The sequence below is a fragment of the Doryrhamphus excisus genome, linkage group LG10, assembly GCF_037039965.1.
Source record: "Doryrhamphus excisus strain RoL-2023G ecotype Guam linkage group LG10, RoL_Dexc_Guam_v1.1, whole genome shotgun sequence".
Taxonomy (NCBI): Eukaryota; Metazoa; Chordata; class Actinopteri; order Syngnathiformes; family Syngnathidae; genus Doryrhamphus; species Doryrhamphus excisus.
In genome coordinates this window covers 12,827,193-12,845,606 of record NC_136366.1, presented here as the reverse complement: position 1 = coordinate 12,845,606, position 18,414 = coordinate 12,827,193, and the positions used below count along the sequence as shown (strand labels likewise).

Sequence of the window (18,414 nt, the reverse complement as noted above, 5' to 3'; positions counted from 1 at the left end):
AAACCGGAATACCCGGAGAAAACTCAGGCATGCACGGGGAGAACATGCAAACTCCACACAGAGATGGCCGAGGGCGTAATCGAACCCTGGCCCTCCTAGCTGTGAGGTCTGCGCGCTAACCACTCGCCCACCGTGCCACCCCCTCTTAAAGCTGTGGTTTTCAAAAGGTAGCTAGAAAATGGTAACAGGTAAATGCATACTGTAAATGAGCAAAATCGACAGTATGAGCCAAAGTTTGTGATAGGAGTAAATTCACTCATCTAATTTTTATATATATTTATATATATATATATATATATATATATATAATAGTCAGATCCCTGTCTCCATCATACCTAGCAAGCTCATCAAAATGTGTCATCCAATTGAACACTGCTGCTTTCTACGCTATTAGAAGTGTATTTCTCCCAGCGCATTCTCCAAAAGGGGGCGCTAGCAAGCATGAGCAGGTGATGTTGTTGTCTTCTCCTTTGTCCTGTCGATTCTTCGTCTGTCCCCTCTTCAGTCAACCTCTTCAAGCACTAGAAATGATCTTGCTCTTATCGTCCTTTTGTTGTTCATTTTTATCCAATGTCTCTGTTTGTCCCCTCTTAAATTATCCTTCAATCGCAGGTTGACCATTTTAATTCAAATCCATTGTGACAAAATCAATACTTATTGTGCAAAATACTGCCGGACCTAACTGTGTATTGTAGCGCATGATTCTCCCTTAGTTTTAATGGCCATCTTCATGATGTCCACTGTTTTGACGACTAGTCCAAAGGTGTGGAATGTGGGCTAGGTTCACTCTTCTGCGTGGTTACAGGGGGGGCATCCATCACATTGAGGAAGTCTCCTCCTGATGCTTAGACATCAAACCCTGCAGGTCCAGATGCGCATTGAGATAACTTGTGGCAATAAAGAGCTCATCGTCAGACTTTTTTTTTCTAAAATTACCTGCGTTGTAGGCAAGAGGTGATTGCTCGTTGTTGGGATTAACCCCGTCGTCTCCCCGCATCAGGTGACCGGAAGCGTCCAGCCCGTCGTAACAATAGAGAGCCTCCATTGGCCCTGAGAGCTCTGCATTAGAGAGTATATTGTAAGTAATATTTTTTTGGGGCAAATATATGAAACATTACAGTGCATTTCTTACATCAATCAAAATATAACTTTCCATTATTTACATTTGTATCCAAAAGGAGTAGGCCTACCACTTTTTGCAAGATATAATCATGTTCATGCCGCAGTCTTGTTTTCCCCTGTTATTATTATCATTGTAATATTATTATTGTTATTATCATTATCATTATTGTTATAATCTTTATCATGATTACCATTATTATTGTTATTATTATCACCATTATTATAATCATCATTAATATTACCATTTTCATCATTATAGTTGTAACAATTTTGGCATTTAAAAAAAATTATTGAATTTTACAGACGTCATTGCTTCTTGTAGAGTGCTGTATCATTCCATCTGTTGTTTTCTGAAATCTGCAGTATTTGTGCTTTTATTGTCAATTTATTAGCCCACTTTTTCCCCCTGTTTGATGCTGTTGATGGTAATAAGGAGGTAGAAGTGGAGTTTTCTCTACAGGTATAGTGTTAATTCTGTGGCAAAAATAGTAGGAGGCTAAAAAAAAAACCCAACCAAGACTTGCTAACTGAAATTGTGGATATCTGAGGACGAATCATCACAGGAGCAAGGCTGTAGGATGCAAAGTGCATAAATAGAAAAAGCGAGAACATAAATAGCGATAACTCGCAAGGAGAAATGACTCAAACGTAGTGTCAATTAAAAACAAGAAACAGATGTCCTGCCGGCTTCAGGAGGAAAGTAAAGTTGCAGCATATGGTGCCAACACAGGAACCAGAAATCCAAAATAAAAGTCCAACAGGAACTAATGATAGAAACACAGTCACACACACACACACGCAAAAAGAAACAGAGAGCGTGACATATCTGCTCAAACGGCCGCCCACACGCTTGCTAATAGACTCCTCACATGTGAAACTTGCAACAACATGTACATACCCTGGGGGTGTCACAAGTTCTTGCGAAATGATGATAATAAATTCATGATTTTGTGAACTCTATAATTTTGCCAGCCTCAATCCATTCCCATGTGCATGTATTGTATTTCCTTGTTTCTTGCTTTTGAGAAGGCAAAAAGAGGGTTCACTCTGTGCATTGGTTTCACCACCTTGGTGCGTTTGTTTTATAGAACAATGGCATGAACGGGGTGGAGTGAATCCTTTTGTTTTTTGATTTCCATTGTACAGTTATTACAATTATACCCTCTTTAATGTCTAAGACGGGGGTCTCAAACATGCGACCCGCGGGCCAAATGTGGCCCGCAGGACACTAGTTTGAGGCCCTCACCTTGATATGAAAGTTTAATGTTAGTGCGGCCTGAGCAAGTTTGCTTTGGATGCTGTATGGTATCATGTACCCAGAAAAAATTATTACGTTTGATTAATGTTCATGTTAAAGGTTAAATAACTGTTAATAGTTATCCTCCCTATCCGTGTGGAAGTGGTAAGTTTTTCGGCTATTTAAGTTTAAAGGAAATAACTTGAAGGCTACCGTTTAGGTCGCTATCTCTCTAGTTTGCGAGTTAGCATGTGTCTCAAGACCCTGCAGTTGCGCAATATGTTGTAAATAAAAAGAGTATAAATGTGACTATAGTCGTGTTTTGTCATGTCTACAGGGCTCTAATAATGCTTTGTTAATTTTAATCTGAAAAAAAAATGTGTCTACCCAATATGTGGTTTCTTAGGTTTTTATTATTTGCCATTTTATTATTAATATTATATTTATTTATTGATTGATTTTCTTTATTCTTGATTTGTTTATTTATTTTTCATCTTATTTTGTGCAGAAAAATAAAAATTAAGATATTTGGGAACAGTGGAATGTTTTATCAGAGCTTTTACCAAAGCACTGAAAATGTTTGTATATTTTTCTGTTCTTAATAAATGCTTTTTTTTTTTTTTTTTTTTTTTATTTTTTTTTTAGAAAACCTGATGCGGCCCAGCCTTGCCCAGACCCTAGCTCCAATGGCCCCCAGGTAAATTGAGTTTGAGACTCCTGGTCTAAGATTTAGGAGTAATACATACGCCAACCTGGGCTGTAGTCTGCTGCAGGGTCAGGGGCCAGACCACGTTGTTTCATGTCTTGAGATGTCCCGTCAGGAGGATGTGGGAGGCAAGGGAGAGGTGGGTAGGGGTCATCGCAGAAGAGCCGATGATCACCAAACCTGAGAAAGATTTAAATTTGGCTATAATTCTCATACATGACATACATGATACGTGACAGAGCCTTTCTCCATCGCTGCCCCCACCCTCTGGAACTCTTTGCCCCATTCACTCCGTGCTTGCCCTGACCTTCCCAGTTTCAAAAAACAACTAAAAACCCACCTTTTTAAATCTGTTTTTAATGTCTAACTTTTTATACCTGACTGCTGTGCCCCGCCCCGATTTTACTCATGTTTTAGCTGTGTATTAACCAATGAATGTTGTATTTTAACGTATCTTTTACTCTGTTTACTTGTTTTTTTTCAACTCAATTTTTCTGTAAAGTGTATTTTGAAAAGCGCTATACAAGTAAAATGTATTATTATTATTATTATTATTATTATTATTATTACATCTCTGTAAAACTGCAAAGGAATGGGCTCCTTAACCGTGAAAGCATCTGTTCTGTAGTCGGGGCTTTGTTGCAATCTTCACACAAATCACACAAAAAGGATTAGAACGCAAAAATTAGTCCAGGAAAGGAGTCGGAACAAAATGCAAACAAGGATTTTACAATTGATTTAACCTTTGTGAAGTAATTCCATCTCTCTCTGTCCCACTGGAGTATGAATAGTATTTTAGATTTGGTAATTTGCTTATTGAATTCCTCAGACACTTCAGTCAGTGCGATAGCATTCATTAATTCCAGCTTTGCCTCATTGGTGTGGACTCTTGGCCAATGAGGCAAAGCGAGGTCTGCTTTCATGGCCTCTGATTGTCTACCCAGAATCCCGCAGTGCGTGTTCACGGCCGACTGCTGGTAGGAGAACAATCACTGCCAATGAGGAGCCTTGAAGCATCTGGCTGCAGAAATCCTTTTCGTACAAAGAAAGACGGCAAATTAGGCTCCTGCATATTCCACACATCCAAACCGTGGTTTTGTTTGGCTTCATTTTTATTGGATGCCATTCCTGATGCAACCTTCCTTTGGATCCGTGCTTGAGACCGGCATTACACAAGTCTCATGGGTTACTAACCTGGAATTGAACCTGCGTCGATCACAAATAATGCTCAGCATGTACCATGGCACTAACAGTGCAATAACAAATATTAAAATAATCTAATATAAAATGATAATATTGGCCAATCTCGGGTGTACCCCGCCTCTTGCCCTAAGTCAGCTGGGATAGGCTCCAGCATACCCCCGCGACCCGAATGACGATAAGCGGCATAGAAAACGGATGGATGGAAAATGAGATAGATAAATAAAATATGAATATAAATAAATTAAAATGGCAAGCATTGTCAATGCCTTCCAGAAGATCCAAATCACACAAAAGTAATTAATTATAATTACATGCAGAAAACAATTAGAAATACATATAAATGTATATAGCATGCCAACAAGGAAGAACACAACAAGATGTGCACCATATTATACGCCAGCGTACATTTTTTGACATGAAGCAAAAAACATGTTAACCAGGGGCGGATGCTAACTAAGATTCCACTGTAAAATAAAGAGTACAAAAAAAATAAACACATAAAATGAGTACAAAAATGCATTGTAATTATACTACCAGTACCGCACAAGGTTTGAAGTGCAAAAATAGTTTTAAAAAAATAGTAAAAAATCATAATGTGACGCACAATTTTGATAAAAAACATTTTAAATTAAATATAGATATATTTTTTTCATGAATGCATTCACTTTACACAAGATTGTTATTGTTAAAATTATATTTTTAGTATGATTTTTTTATTGTATCCAATATGTGTACTCTTAGTCACACGAAAGGGCAAAATATTAGAATTGACTCATTTTCTTATGTTTATTTGCATGTATTAAATATAATAATATGGCAATATTATAATTTTAACTGCTGTATTATGAAAACAACACTGTGGAAAAAAAAACCTGTGATTACCTGTGATTTTCTTGAAGGGTACGCATCAGAGTCAAGCTGGGATTGTGGGAGGAGTTTTGTGGCTGCTTCGAGGCTGAGGAAAAAGAGATTGGTCGACCAAAACTGTGTAAGTCTAATGGATATCCTATCAGTTATGAATCGTTGCTTTACATATGGTAAAAAATCTATTCAAGACTACAGCTTCTGCTTACATGAGTATGGCTCACGAGTAGCTCCGGAGGATGCTGTCAAGTTGTCTGGCGGAGAGAGGCTCGGGTGCAGATGGTGGATGGTTAAACAGTCTGTTAGTGGGTGCTGGGTCACATCAACTGTGGATTTCATCTACAGGAAATAACACATAGACCATCGGTATTAGTGCTGCAGATGAACACTCAGGGGACACTGATGCGATACAATACTAATACTAATGAGATACTAATGTAGAAGTATGTTTGTTATTATATTTTGCGTCCCTCATGTGCTGTGTCTTTGACAATGTCAATCATTCATTCATTCATTCATTTTCTACCGCTTTTCCTCACGAGCGTCGCAAGGGTGCTGGAGCCTATCCCAGCTGTCTTCAGGCGAGAGGCGGGGTACACCCTGGACTGGTGGCCAGCCAATCACAGGGCACATATAGACAAACAACCATTCACACTCACATTCATACCTATGGACAATTTGGAGTCGCCAATTAACCTAGCATGTTTTTGGAATGTGGGAGGAAACCGGAGTACCCGGAGAAAACCCACGCATGCACGGGGAGAACATGCAAACTCCACACAGAGATGGCCGAGGGTCAGTGTCAATCAAAACTGACGTATTATTATCATTGCAAAGGCAGATCATTAGATCACTTTGCAGGTGCAGCGTACATATGTAAAGTAAATGCAAAAATATGTATTCTATTGACCAGAGAGGAAAATTGTATTTGAATTCAATTTCAGTGAATGCATGGTTTATACATTTATATTTGTTTAATTATTTATCCAGTGTAGCTTTGTTCTTACTGGGAAAAAAATCTACTGTATTTCTGTACTTCTGTATTGAGTTGTTGACTCGTATACTAGATCTTCCAGAATGTGCTCCTATTCAGCTGTATTTCTTTGGATATCGAAATTTCCTGCGAAAACAGTTTATTTTAATCTATTCCACCCGCCTAATCCACTGTGGTTGGTCACTTTCGCAAGTACTTAAAACGACTTCCGGTTTGTGCAGCTAGCTGCGAACAGTATAGTAAGTAATAATTTCTCAGTGTCCTGTGTAAGTCATGGTTGTCTGTGTAGCATTATACTTGGGTTCGCAGCGAGCGGCACAACACCAGAAGTCCTTCTAAGCACTCGGGAGTTTGACCAACCACAGCGGAGCGGGCGTTTCTGGAGGCGGGCCATGGGTGGAATACCTTAAAACAGACCATTTCCGCCAAAGAAATACAGCCGAATAGGTGCACATTCTGGAAGATCTATACGAGTCAACAACTCGAAAAATGGTGTACCTAATGTTATGGCCTGTTTGTATCACAGAGTCATCCAGCTTCCTACCTTCTTTCGTAACTGTCTCTCTGCGCTAGAATGGGACTTGACATGCTTCCTCAAGGAACTGGGATCAGTGTAGCGCTTGGCACAGCCTGCCACTTGGCAAGCATATGGCTTCTGTACACCCAAAGACAAATCGTTATGTCCCATTGAAATGACCTCTCTCTGTGTTTTGTTGAATAGAGTCTGTGCCGCTCACGGTGTCCAAGTGGGTACGCTGGTGTTTGGCTCTGTCGCTGGAGTTGCTGAACGCCTTGGAGCATCCTGGGTGCTGGCACAGGTACGGCTTCTCCCCCGTGTGGCTACGCAGGTGGATCTTGAGATTTTCCAGGCGAGAGAAAGCCTTTTTGCAGCCCTTGAACTGCAGAAAAAAAAAAAAGATTGTAGTACCATATCACATTGTGCGGTATTTCTCTTGCATATATTTATTAAGAGAGTTTCATGGAGGAGGACCTCAGCCTCTTTTTGTCCTCCTCTGAGCTGCACTGCGAGCTTTCTGGATTTCACTCACACAAGCTGCTCGGCCTTGTTGTGTGGGTGGAAATGCAAATGTAAAAAAACCACAAACATTCATTTAATCCCCTATGAACACTCGTAGCTAATACCAAGCAAGTCCTCATTGCCTGACATTGACTTTCATGTAATAATAGCATATGTTTAATATCTCTATGCAAGGATTTAAATTACATTTTTTGGATAATGATGCAGAACCATCATATTGCTGCAGCGACGCGGCGACACAAAGCAGATCATATGCATAATGATGCGATTTAGAACATAATATAATACCTACAAACTGTTCATTTAATGTGTCATTGAATGAGGCATTCAGATGTTACTAATGTCAGGAGTATTCAATTGAATTGCCTTGGTCATCTAAATATGAACTATTATTAAGATTAGTCCATCCGGCAGCCAGGAGGGGTCAGCATTTATACAAATATCAGTGCACTGTCTTTTTTGTTCTGTCAGGCTAAATAAATTGCATTAATCTACTTTTCCATATACACCAGGGGTCTCAAACTCAATTTACTTGGGGGCCACTGGAGCTAGGGTCTGGGTGAGACTGGGCCGCATCAGGTTTTCCCCAAAAAAAACAAAAAAACCACATTTATTAAAAACAAAAAAAAAAAAAACTTCGCTTTGGTTCCAATTTTCTACAAGAAAAGCTCAGATAAAACATTCCACTGTTCTCAAATATCTTACTTTTTATTTTTCTTCACAAAATAAGATGAAAAATAAATAAACAAATCAAGAATAAAGAAAATCAATCAATCAATAATAAATAAATAAATATAATAATAATAATAAAACGACAAATAATACAAACTTAAGAAACCACATATAGTTGGTGGGTAGACAAATTATTTTTTTCAGATTAAAATTAACAAAGCATTATTAGAGCCCTGTAGACATGACAAAACCCGACTATAGTCACATTTATACTCAATATTTACAACATATTGTGCAGGGTCTTGAGACACATGCTTACTCACAAAGAGAGCTAGCGACCTAAACGGTAGCCTTCAAGTTATTTCCTTTAAGCTAAATAGCCAAAAACTTACCACTTCCCCACAGATAGGGAGGATAACTATTAACAGTTATTTAACCTTTAACATGAACATTAATCAAACGTAATAATTTTTTCTGGGTACATGATACCATGCAGCATCCATATCAAACTTGCGCGGGGCGCACTAACATTAAACTTTCATATCAAGGCGGGGGCCTCAAACTAGTGTCCTGCGGGCCACATTTGGCCCCCGGGTCGCATGTTTGAGACCCCTGATATACACTAACTGGCTACCATATTAGGTAGACCTGCGCCATCAAAAAAACATAAAACAATTCCGCCTTTGTAAGGATTATAATGCTATGTTTTTTATCTTATAATTAGCCATGAAGTCAGATTTTTTTGCAGCATCATGCAAACCCTGTGACTTCACAGCTAAAATATGCAAACTCAGGACAAAGATGTACTTCCTGTTTGCAGGGGGCAGCTGGAATGTCCTCCTCCTTATGGAGAAAATACACAGAGCGTGTCCTATTTCGTTATTGCTGCACCGAGACTGGAATTCCTCACATACTCATACCTCTTGGTCATTTATTATTCACTAATGGTACTCCTCAGCGAACCACATCTTTTTCTGGATGAATTTATATTCGACCAGAATGATTTGTTTGGACATGTTTATAGGCAAATTATGAAAGAAATGGAAATGGTAGCACCAAATGACAAAGTAATATTCTTTACATACATAATAAAGCTGATTTACATCGGGGAGGTATGCAGTTTGCCGAGGTGTCTCATGCACCTTAATAAAGGTAACCCAAAATATACACAATAATAAACACCATTCAATAAATACCTCTTTGACATTATAATGGACACCTTATTATGTATATGTAAAGACATTTTGATGCAGTCATGCAGATGTATGGATATTCTGGAACGTATTGAACGTATACTCCCCGGCACCTTATGTGGTTGCGGGTTTGAGTCCTGACGTGTACAGGACTGGATAAGCACTACTACTCAAGAAATGTACTAATATGAGCCAGTTTGAGTTTGCAGGCTTTACCTCTTTAACGAGAGGTTAATTCTCTCTGGGCTGTAGTTGTCAAGTGGTTATAAATTTTAATCAAATTAATCACAGCTTCTGTGATTGGCTGGCGACCAAACCAGGGTGTACCCCGCGTCTTGCCTGAAGTCATCTGGGATAGGCTCCAGCGTACCCCCACAACACTACGACACTAGCGGCATAAAAAGAAGATAGATGGATAATCAGTTTTCAAATTAATTAATAATGATTAATCACTATTTGCAATTAAGTGTGAAATATGCCATTTTTACAGTACTTTATGAACAAAAGGACATAATTTTGTATATTTGTATGTATTAACTGCTCCAAATGAACTCCAAATTTAAATAATGCTAAGATATAGCACACATGTCTGAAAATCTATTTGCTTAACACTTTAAGCATTATGAGCAATAAGGCGTTGTGTTCAATGACACCACATCATTTTGAATACACAGTTTTGAGTGTATATGTATTTAGAATATTTACTTTTCACAACACACAAAACAATGTGAAAACACACGGAAATAAGAACTGAAGTCCGACCCGTCATGCAGTACATGACATAAAACGCTGATTATTCAAGGGGCGAGTAAGATGTCTTCCTTTAATACTTCTATAATAATCTAATATCACACCTCAGGGGAAGAGGTGTCAAGAGTCGGTTTTGACCTTTTTTCTATAACTTTATATTACATATTCCAGTATGGGTCTTATTTTGCACAGAGCGTGTTGTTCGTGAAATGCATCCAGCACTCGATGACATTAGTCTGAGGGAAAAACTGCTGCTGCTGGACAATGTCGGACATTAGCATACCATACGTATATCGGTTAGAAAGCCAATATCGAGCACCTCTACAACATAGCCTAAAATTCCCTTGGACTGAAGCTAACTCTTCAAACACAGTGACACACACAAATAGACCAACCAGTCTGTTAAGCAACTGCTCCAACAGCATCAAAGACACAATAGCATGGCAGGGTACAAGTCTGGGCTTGTTCTTTATGTTCAGCGTGTAACAAGAGCAGCGTCATTGTTCCTGATGCTTGTACTTTCTTCACCGCACACAGCCTTTTCTTCACCTGCCAATCAAACAAAGTGATGGCTTTTTAATGTACAGTCAGGTGTAAGGCACCTCTTTCTCATATCAGCGGGCGTAGATGTATATAATCACGCCATATATGCAGGACCTAGAAAATGTGATCTAACGCTCAAATTTGGCATAAAAGAAATATGTTCCAGTATGCCCAAATCACTTTACAGCAAAGATAATAATAATAGAAAATGAACTGCTTCATTGAAGTCAGCAGTGCTTGCAGCCCCATGGCAACAATGGCTTCGACTAATAAGTGAAGATTTTTCTCACAAAAGGTCGGCCTGCCGCTATGCCACGTTGTTAATAATTGACTGGTTGATGGCGGACACATGAAGCGTGTCTGGCCAGAGGTTTGTGTATTAGTCATCTATGTCCCGATGTAATTTCCCAGCAGGAGTGAAAAGGAATGCCCCCCCCAAAAAAAGAGGAGTCTAGACAATTTGGAATATTTGATAACAAATGTAAAGAAAATAGGAAGTGAAACATTTGCAGTATGTCTAAAAGAGAAGAGGATAGAAAAAGGTAGAAAAAGGAAAAGCACCATATTTTTTGTTAATCTGTTAGTTGTCAGGGAGCAGGCTACTTCCTGGTTCATTTCATGACTGATTGTGCCCTCCCCTGTTATGCAAAATGTACTTAAAAAAATGTAATATGACAATATGCCACGCTTTGTAAAAAAAAAACAAAACACACAAATAACACAAACAGGCTTTGCTAAACATCTTAAAATGGGTTTCTGCCAACTATCTGTTGGTTTTATTTCGGGTATAGGCTAACCTAGCATGATGTTGCTGTTAAAATATGACTGTCCATGTAGCTATGCTAACGTTGCTGACGTTAGTGTTCCTTAATGTTATGTTTTTGTATGCAATATATGGCATCTTTCATGTCGGACAAGTGCGGAGTTACACTCGATATGTAAAAAGTGTATAAAGTGCACAATAGCGCTTCTTGGGGAAACGCTTAATAGCTTGGAGTTTTGCAGGTTTTTGTGGAATGAGGACGGATTTTGTAACTTCTAAAGTGTTAGCAGAGGCAGCACAGCACTTTGTTTGGAGTTTTTTGCATCACCACAATCATTGTGAGCTAACACAGCTAACACATAAGCCATCTATAAAACCAACATAACAGTCATTCATTCATTTTCTACCGCTTTTTCCTCACGAGGGTTGCGGGGGTGCTGGAGCCTATCCCAGCTGTCTTTGGCCAAGAGGCGGGGTACACCTTGGACTGGTCGCCAGCCCATCACAGGGCACACATAGACAAACAACCATTCACACTCACATTCATACCTATGGACAATTTGGAGTCGCCAATTAACCTAGCATGTTTTTGGAATGTTGGAGGAAACCGGAGGAAACAGGGAGAACATGCAAACTCCATGGAATTGAACCCTGGTCTCCTAACTGTGAGGTCTGCGCGCTAACCACTCGACCGCTGTGCCGCCCTTGTCTGAGACAGTCATGGACAAACACAGCTCAATAGCACTAAAGCTACAGACACACAAAGTGGCGTGTTCCCAGTAGGTCTTACTAAATTCATTCATTCATTTTCTACCGCTTTTCCTCACGAGATGCTGGAGCCTATCCTAGCTGTCATCGGGCGAGAGGCGGGGTACACCCTGGACTGGTCGCCAGCCAATCACAGGACACATATAGACAAACAACCATTCACACTCACATTCATACCTATGGACAATTTGGAGTCGCCAATTAACCTAGCATGTTTTTGGAATGTTGGAGGAAACCGGAGGAAACAGGGAGAACATGCAAACTCCATGGAATTGAACCCTGGTCTCCTAGCTGTGAGGTCTGCGTGCTAACCACTCGCCCTTGTCAGAGACAGTCATAGCATTAAAGCTACAGACACACAAAGTGGCGTGGTCCCAGTAGGTCTTACTAAATTCATTCATTCATTTTCTACCTTTTCCTCACAAGATGCTGGAGCCTATCCCAGCTGTCATCGGGCGAGAGGCGGGGTACACCCTGGACTGGTCGCCAGTCAATCACAGGGCACGTATAGACACATATAGACACTCACATTCATACCTATGGACAATTTGGAGTGGCCAATTAACCTAGCATGTTTTTGGAATGTGGGAGGAAACCGGAGTACCCGGAGAAAACGGGGAGAACATGCAAACTCCACACAGAGATGGCCGAGGGTGGAATTGAACCCTGGTCTCCTCGCTGTGAGGTCTGCGCGCTAACCACTCGACCGCTGTGCCGCCCTTGTCAGAGACAGTCATGGAAAACACAGCTCAATAGCACTAAAGCGGCATGTTCCCAGTAGGTCTTACTAAAAGTGCTGTTAAATGCTAAATCCCAGCATCAAGGCAAAGTTTTGGACCTTGGAGACCGGTACTTCAACCAAAGGAGGCTGAAAAGTAGGATGGTACGATGCTAATTAGGTATTTGGCTGCTGTAACTTTTTAAAATAATAGTCTTATGCATACTGTCTGATTGTTTGAAACAAAGTTGTACCTTGCACTTGTTGGGCTTCTCTCCTGAATGGACCCTCATGTGGATCAAAAGCTTGTAACGGGCGTTGAAGGGTTTACGATTGCGAGGACAGCCCGTCCAGTAGCACGTGAAGTCCTCGGACTTCCTATGGTCCACGTGTATCTGTTCTATGTGCCTCACCAGCTCGTCCTTTTGGTCGTAGACGGCGCTGCAGTCCATCCACATGCAGCAGTTGGACCCGTAGTCTTCCAGTTCACTTTCTTCTTCCTCCAGCATTGGGACCTGGGGTAAAAAGCCGAGTCCATACCGGGGTGGACCCTGGCTTAGCAGATCTTGAGTCTTTATCTTGTGATAACTTCTGGGAAGGTGGTGGATGTGCTGATGGGAGTGGTAAGGTGGTGGTGGTCCCTGAGGAACGGTTGATTCTTGAGCAGTCAGTTGTCCTGGTTGTAGCTGCAGAGGTGGCAGAATGTTCCTAGCCTCTGGTCTACTGGTCTCTGAAGTCCTGTGCTCCACTACCATGTTAGCGTGATTCTCCAGAATGGCGCTTTCTTCGAGAACTTTTGTGCACTCGTCCAGGGGAGCAAGAGTATGTGAGGAGTTAGGGACAAAGTGGGAATGAGGCTGAGGGATCCAGGAGCCCTTTACCCCCAAGAAGTGGCCATAACCGTCGGAGTGGACAGGAGAGAGTGTTGGGTGGGAGGCCGGTGAGCTTCGGGAGCCATTGATGTAAGCCACAAGTGACGTAGGCGAGGTGCGAATGATGGAGTTGAAATCAATCCCCATCATGTCAGACAACGGTGACATGGAAAGCGCTCTCTTCTTTGGTTGTCTGGGGCTACCGGAATCCCCTGTGAAAAGGTACGAGGGCAGGGAAGCTGATGCGCTTGATGCCGTCGTGCCAGACATGGCCGTGCCTGGTGGGAGGCCGAGTTGCTCGCCGCCCTCGCCGGCCTGGGTGCAGCATGGCGCCTGTCCCAGTGGAGGGAGCACGCGGTAGCCAAACGGCCAGTCGTGCCTGCTGCTAAACACCGACTGGGTTTCGAAGAGACTGAGGGTGGTTGACGCCAGGGATTCTCTGGATAGCAAGGACCTGAAAAACAATCATCATACATAACAATTACCTAAAAATGTCATCCAATACTTCTCTACAAGAGAGGAGAAATATGATCTCAGGGAAGAAGTACATTTGTAATACTGATATGCTAGGACTACGTTAAACAGCCATAGCATAGAAACAATACAAGCAGTTAATGTTTGCTAAATACAAGGATGAAGAGTCTTGAACCAGTCATGATGTGCTATATATATCACTATGTAAGGAACACTTACTATGGTACACATTATGTCATTGTATAGTCATATAGGCATTATTAAAAAAACAAAAACAAAAAAAAACAACCTTCAATTGTTTTATGGAAAGCAGGAAGTGAACAAATGTAACATACCAATTAATTAATAAAACAATCACAAACCGTTTACTTAGTCACCTGTAACACATGTAAGCTGTTTTTTTTGTTTTTAATGATATTTAACGGTTTAGCATGTAATTGGATTTTTAAAAAAAATATTAAAATCCTGGCTGTGCCAAAATCCAAATCATGTCTAGCATATTGTATTATATTTAGTTTCCTCTGCTCTATTTGTCTGTAAGGAACCTTTATTATCGTACTTCGGTTCGAGGTACATTATTTAAACCCCCCCCCCAAAAAACCTTAAACTGTATTATGGAAAGCAGGAAGTGAACAAATGTAACATACCAATTAATTAATAAAACAATCACAAACCATTTACTTAGTCACCTGTAACACATGTAAGCTGTTTTTTGTTTTTAATGATATTTAATGGTTTAGCATGTAATTGGATTGTTTTTTAAAAATATTAAAATCCTGGCTGTGCCAAAATTCCAATCATGTCTAGCATATTGTATTATATTTAGTTTCCTCTGCTCTATTTATCTGTAAGGAACCTTTATTATCGTACTTCGGTACGAGGTACATTATTAAAAAAAAAACAAAAAACCTTAAACTGTATTATGGAAAGCAGGAAGTGAACAAATGTAACAGTTACTGATTGTAAAAGTGCCAGATGGAGGGGTAGGATTTAATAAGCTTTGCTTCTTCCTACTCCTTTTGGACATGTGGAACTGTGAACTGATTATGGGATGCACTCAATTGTTATCTGATGCATGTTCAAATGAAATAAAACCATTACCATTAGCATTACCATTATAACAACACCCATATTCTTTGGTGCACTTGCTGATGTCAGTGTCGCACACCTGGCATCAAGTGGAGGGTGATGAGCCGCTCTTGACGTGACATCGTATGAATGGATTGACATTGGGATGCTGGTCACTGTTAGGTTTGAAGTAGCTGGATGTCCAAGAACCTCAATGCCAGGCCTGGAGACGGCACAACCTGATGGTCACAAAAGCCTCAGAATGAATAAACGTTGTCTCCATAATGGAAGTTAACCAAGCTGGTTTAAGGACTTTTTCTACCCCTTCCCTATCCAAAGAAATATACATCTTAAGTCTGTTTTTTGCTCGAGAATTTCCCTTGGTAATCCGAGCGGGCAAAGACAACCTTGTGCCGTGTTAATCACTAATGACTTCAGTTCAGCTTCCACACACTTTGAACAAACTGACTTTAGGCAACAGCTTTATGCTCGGTTAATTATCAATAAATGAGAGCTCAAAGAGGTCAGCCTGTATGACCGCACGGAGTGGGAATGTGAGAAGTAGGTGATTGTGTTTTGCTTGGTTGATTACATATTTAAACCTCTTCTGCTGTGTTTTTGTACGCCGGAGAACTTCCAATGAGGGGCTGCACCTTGAAAAAAAACTAGCCAAAAAAAACCAACAACTGGCAAGCTGTCTTCAGCTTGTAGGGGTAGGGGTACTTCTGTGAAGGCGCAACAACTTGAGAAAATAACACATAAAAAAAAGAAAACATGACGCTAATTTCAGCTTCACTGAAGACGAATAGGGTTTGGGGTTTTTGGATGCGGGACCCGCTAGGACCTGGACCTCAGAGGAAAAGAAACGTTTAAATCTGCAAAGGTTATTTCAGCTTCACGTTGAAGACAAACTATGGTTGGCATGAATGCTGGGCGTCAGATGATTGAAAGGAAGTGTGCTTGAAAAAACACATTTATAAACACGTTAAGCCAGGGATTTCAAACTCAATTTGGGGTTTGGGGGCCACTGGAGCTCGGGTCTGGGTGAGACTGGGCCGCATCAGGTTTTCAAAAAAAAAAAACCCCAAAAAAACACATTTATTAAAAACAATTTTTTTTTAAAAACTTCGCTTTGGTTCCAATTTTCTACAAGAAAAGCTCTGATAAAACATTCCACTGTTCTCAAATATCTTACTTTTTATTTTTCTTCACAAAATAAGATGAAAAATAAACCAAGAATAAAGAAAATCAATCAATCAGTAATAAATAAATAAATATAATAATAATAATAAAACGGCAAATAATAAAAACTTAAGAAACCACATATAGTTGGAGGGTAGACAAATTATTTTTTTCAGATTAAAATTAACAAAGCATTATTAGAGCCCTGTAGACATGACAAAACACGACTATAGTCAGATTTATACTCTTTTTATTTACAATTTATTGCGCAACTGCAGGGTCTTGAGACACATGCTAACTCGCAAACTAGAGCGCTAGCGACCTAAACGGTAGCCTTCAAGTTATTTCCTTTAAACTTAAATAGCCAAAAACTTACCACTTCCACACGGATAGAGAGGATAACTATTAACAGTTATTTAACCTTTAACATGAACATTAATCAAACATAATATTTTTTTCTGGGTACATGATACCATACAGCATCCATATCAAACTTGCGCAGGTCGCACTAACATTAAACTTTCATATCAAGGCGGGGGCCTCAAACTATAGTGTCCTGCGGACCACATTTGGCCCGTGGGCCGCATGTTTGAGACCCCTGCGTTAAGATAATGTCAGATTAAGGATTATGCAAAAGCTATTACACAGAATTTTATGCAGATTAGGATTATGATAATTTGGCCTTTGCCGGAGGTCTTCACTCCAGTTACCTCTCTGCATGGTCGTGTCCGGAAGCTCCGTCTGGTGCAGGGATGAGAGCTTAGTGCCATGCTTCCCATTAGTCAACACCTTCCTGCGGAGGCTCAGACTCGGCAGGGCGATGTGGCTGCCGCTCTGTTTCCCGGTGGTAGGCTTGTCCACGCCTGGGAAGGGGGGACATTCCCAGTGAGGGGAAGCTGCGGGTGCCTTGACGGATTGGGACCCGTGCCTGCTGATCTTCCTTAGCGATGGGGACACGGTACATGGCGACACCATGAGCTGGCAACCTTTTCCGCTCATGGTTGAGACTCACTGGTCAGAGGAAGCTCATGATGTCAGTTCACGGACCTTTCTGATCAGACAGCATAATTTTTAGCTTGGACCTGCAAAACCTTCAATCAGAAGGAAGACAACAAAATAATAATAAATCATCTTAGTGAATTTTAAACATTAGCATGTATAAAATATAAAAATGCAGAAAAGTGAAAGAGCAAAGAAGATTCACTAAATAATTCTGGAAAATCTGCTTTAAAAGGAGAGCATCCACTTACTTAATGTTGTTGTGGCCGTTCACTCGGGTGACATATGTCACAATAGCCTCCTCCACTCTAAGTGAGCAACACCAGAAGTGCAACATGCAGGCGGGTTTGTGCTTCCCCAAGTTGGGATGGGTGTGAGTGGCAACTGAGCAATCTCAGCGTCACTCACTCTTTTGTGTCTCCAGCTAGTTTTTTTTATTTTCTTTGATACAACCTACACAGGAACTAGAGGAGTGACTTCGCTTCATTGTACTTTGCATTTGGAGCTAAATCTCCCAAAACACAGTAATACTCATGTACAAATATTATCTGGTAAAAACTAGATGGCTTTGGACACAAAGTGACAATAGCAGCAAAGCCTTGCAATTTAACTTTTGGACTTTGGCATCAGTGACTCAGGACTTGACTCAGACTTTAGTCTGATGACTTGAAAATACTTTTCAGTGAGTATGTTGAGTAAAGGCTGCAGGGCGGACGAGTGGTTAGCGCACAGACCTCGCAGCTAGGAGACCAGGGTTCAATTCCACCCTCGGCCATCTCTGTGTGGAGTTTGCATGTTCTCCCCGTGCATGCGTGGGTTTTCTCCGGGTACTCCGGTTTCCTCCCACATTCCAAAAACATGCTAGGTTAATTGGCCACTCCAAATTGTCCATAGGTATGAATGTGAGTGTGAATGGTTGTTTGTCTATATGTGCCCTGTGATTGGCTGGCGACCAGTCCAGGGTGTACCCCACCCGAAGACAGCTGGGATAGGCTCCAGCACCCCCGCAACCCTCATGAATGAATGAATAAACTGGGCTTATGCCTTGTAAGGATTTTTAAAAATTCAAGCCTACAACTTCAGACTTGATTCAACCTTTCTTGTCTTGACTTGAGATTTGACTTGTGGTGATTTGGCTAAACACCTGAAAGTTACTCTGGGTGATATTGGACAGCGTATTGAGTTGTGTAGAATTTTCAAGTCATTCTGATATTTATCTATTTGTTTGACTCCAATATCCTTGAATC

At 40.6% G+C, this 18,414-nt stretch overlaps 1 protein-coding gene and 1 long non-coding RNA gene across 2 annotated transcripts in view; one reads left to right on the top strand and one right to left on the bottom strand.

The window, feature by feature from the left end:
• Positions 1 to 18,414, top strand: part of LOC144901101 (uncharacterized) — an 88,480-nt gene that overhangs the window by 4,194 nt on the left and 65,872 nt on the right. Inside the window, exons 2-4 of the long non-coding RNA XR_013629271.1 lie at positions 3,005 to 3,056; positions 5,168 to 5,256; positions 6,848 to 6,944. This is a non-coding gene — a long non-coding RNA (uncharacterized LOC144901101). The remainder of the gene's footprint in view (positions 1 to 3,004; positions 3,057 to 5,167; positions 5,257 to 6,847; positions 6,945 to 18,414) is intronic.
• glis3 (GLIS family zinc finger 3) lies at positions 792 to 17,167 on the bottom strand. The gene is made up of 10 exons (XM_078794142.1): positions 16,870 to 17,167; positions 15,087 to 15,225; positions 12,827 to 13,898; positions 6,864 to 7,025; positions 6,671 to 6,781; positions 5,342 to 5,471; positions 5,151 to 5,223; positions 3,112 to 3,245; positions 937 to 1,059; positions 792 to 859 (listed from the first exon to the last, which is right to left on the bottom strand). Exons 1-10 carry the CDS (start codon positions 17,165 to 17,167, stop codon positions 846 to 848), a joined length of 2,256 nt encoding a protein of 751 aa, XP_078650268.1. The 3' UTR covers positions 792 to 845.

Bases quoted from the DNA above. Each gene is read 5' to 3' on its own strand.
- glis3 (XM_078794142.1), bottom strand. From the start codon at position 17,167: ATGAGCGGAAAAGGTTGCCAGCTCATGGTGTCGCCATGTACCGTGTCC. The intron at 6,782-6,863 runs GTGAGCGGCACA...TTGGGTGTACAG, and splicing joins AGCGTACCCACTTGGACACC to AAGCCATATGCTTGCCAAGT. The intron at 1,060-3,111 runs GTTGGCGTATGT...TCTCTAATGCAG, and splicing joins TGCAGCAGACTACAGCCCAG to AGCTCTCAGGGCCAATGGAG.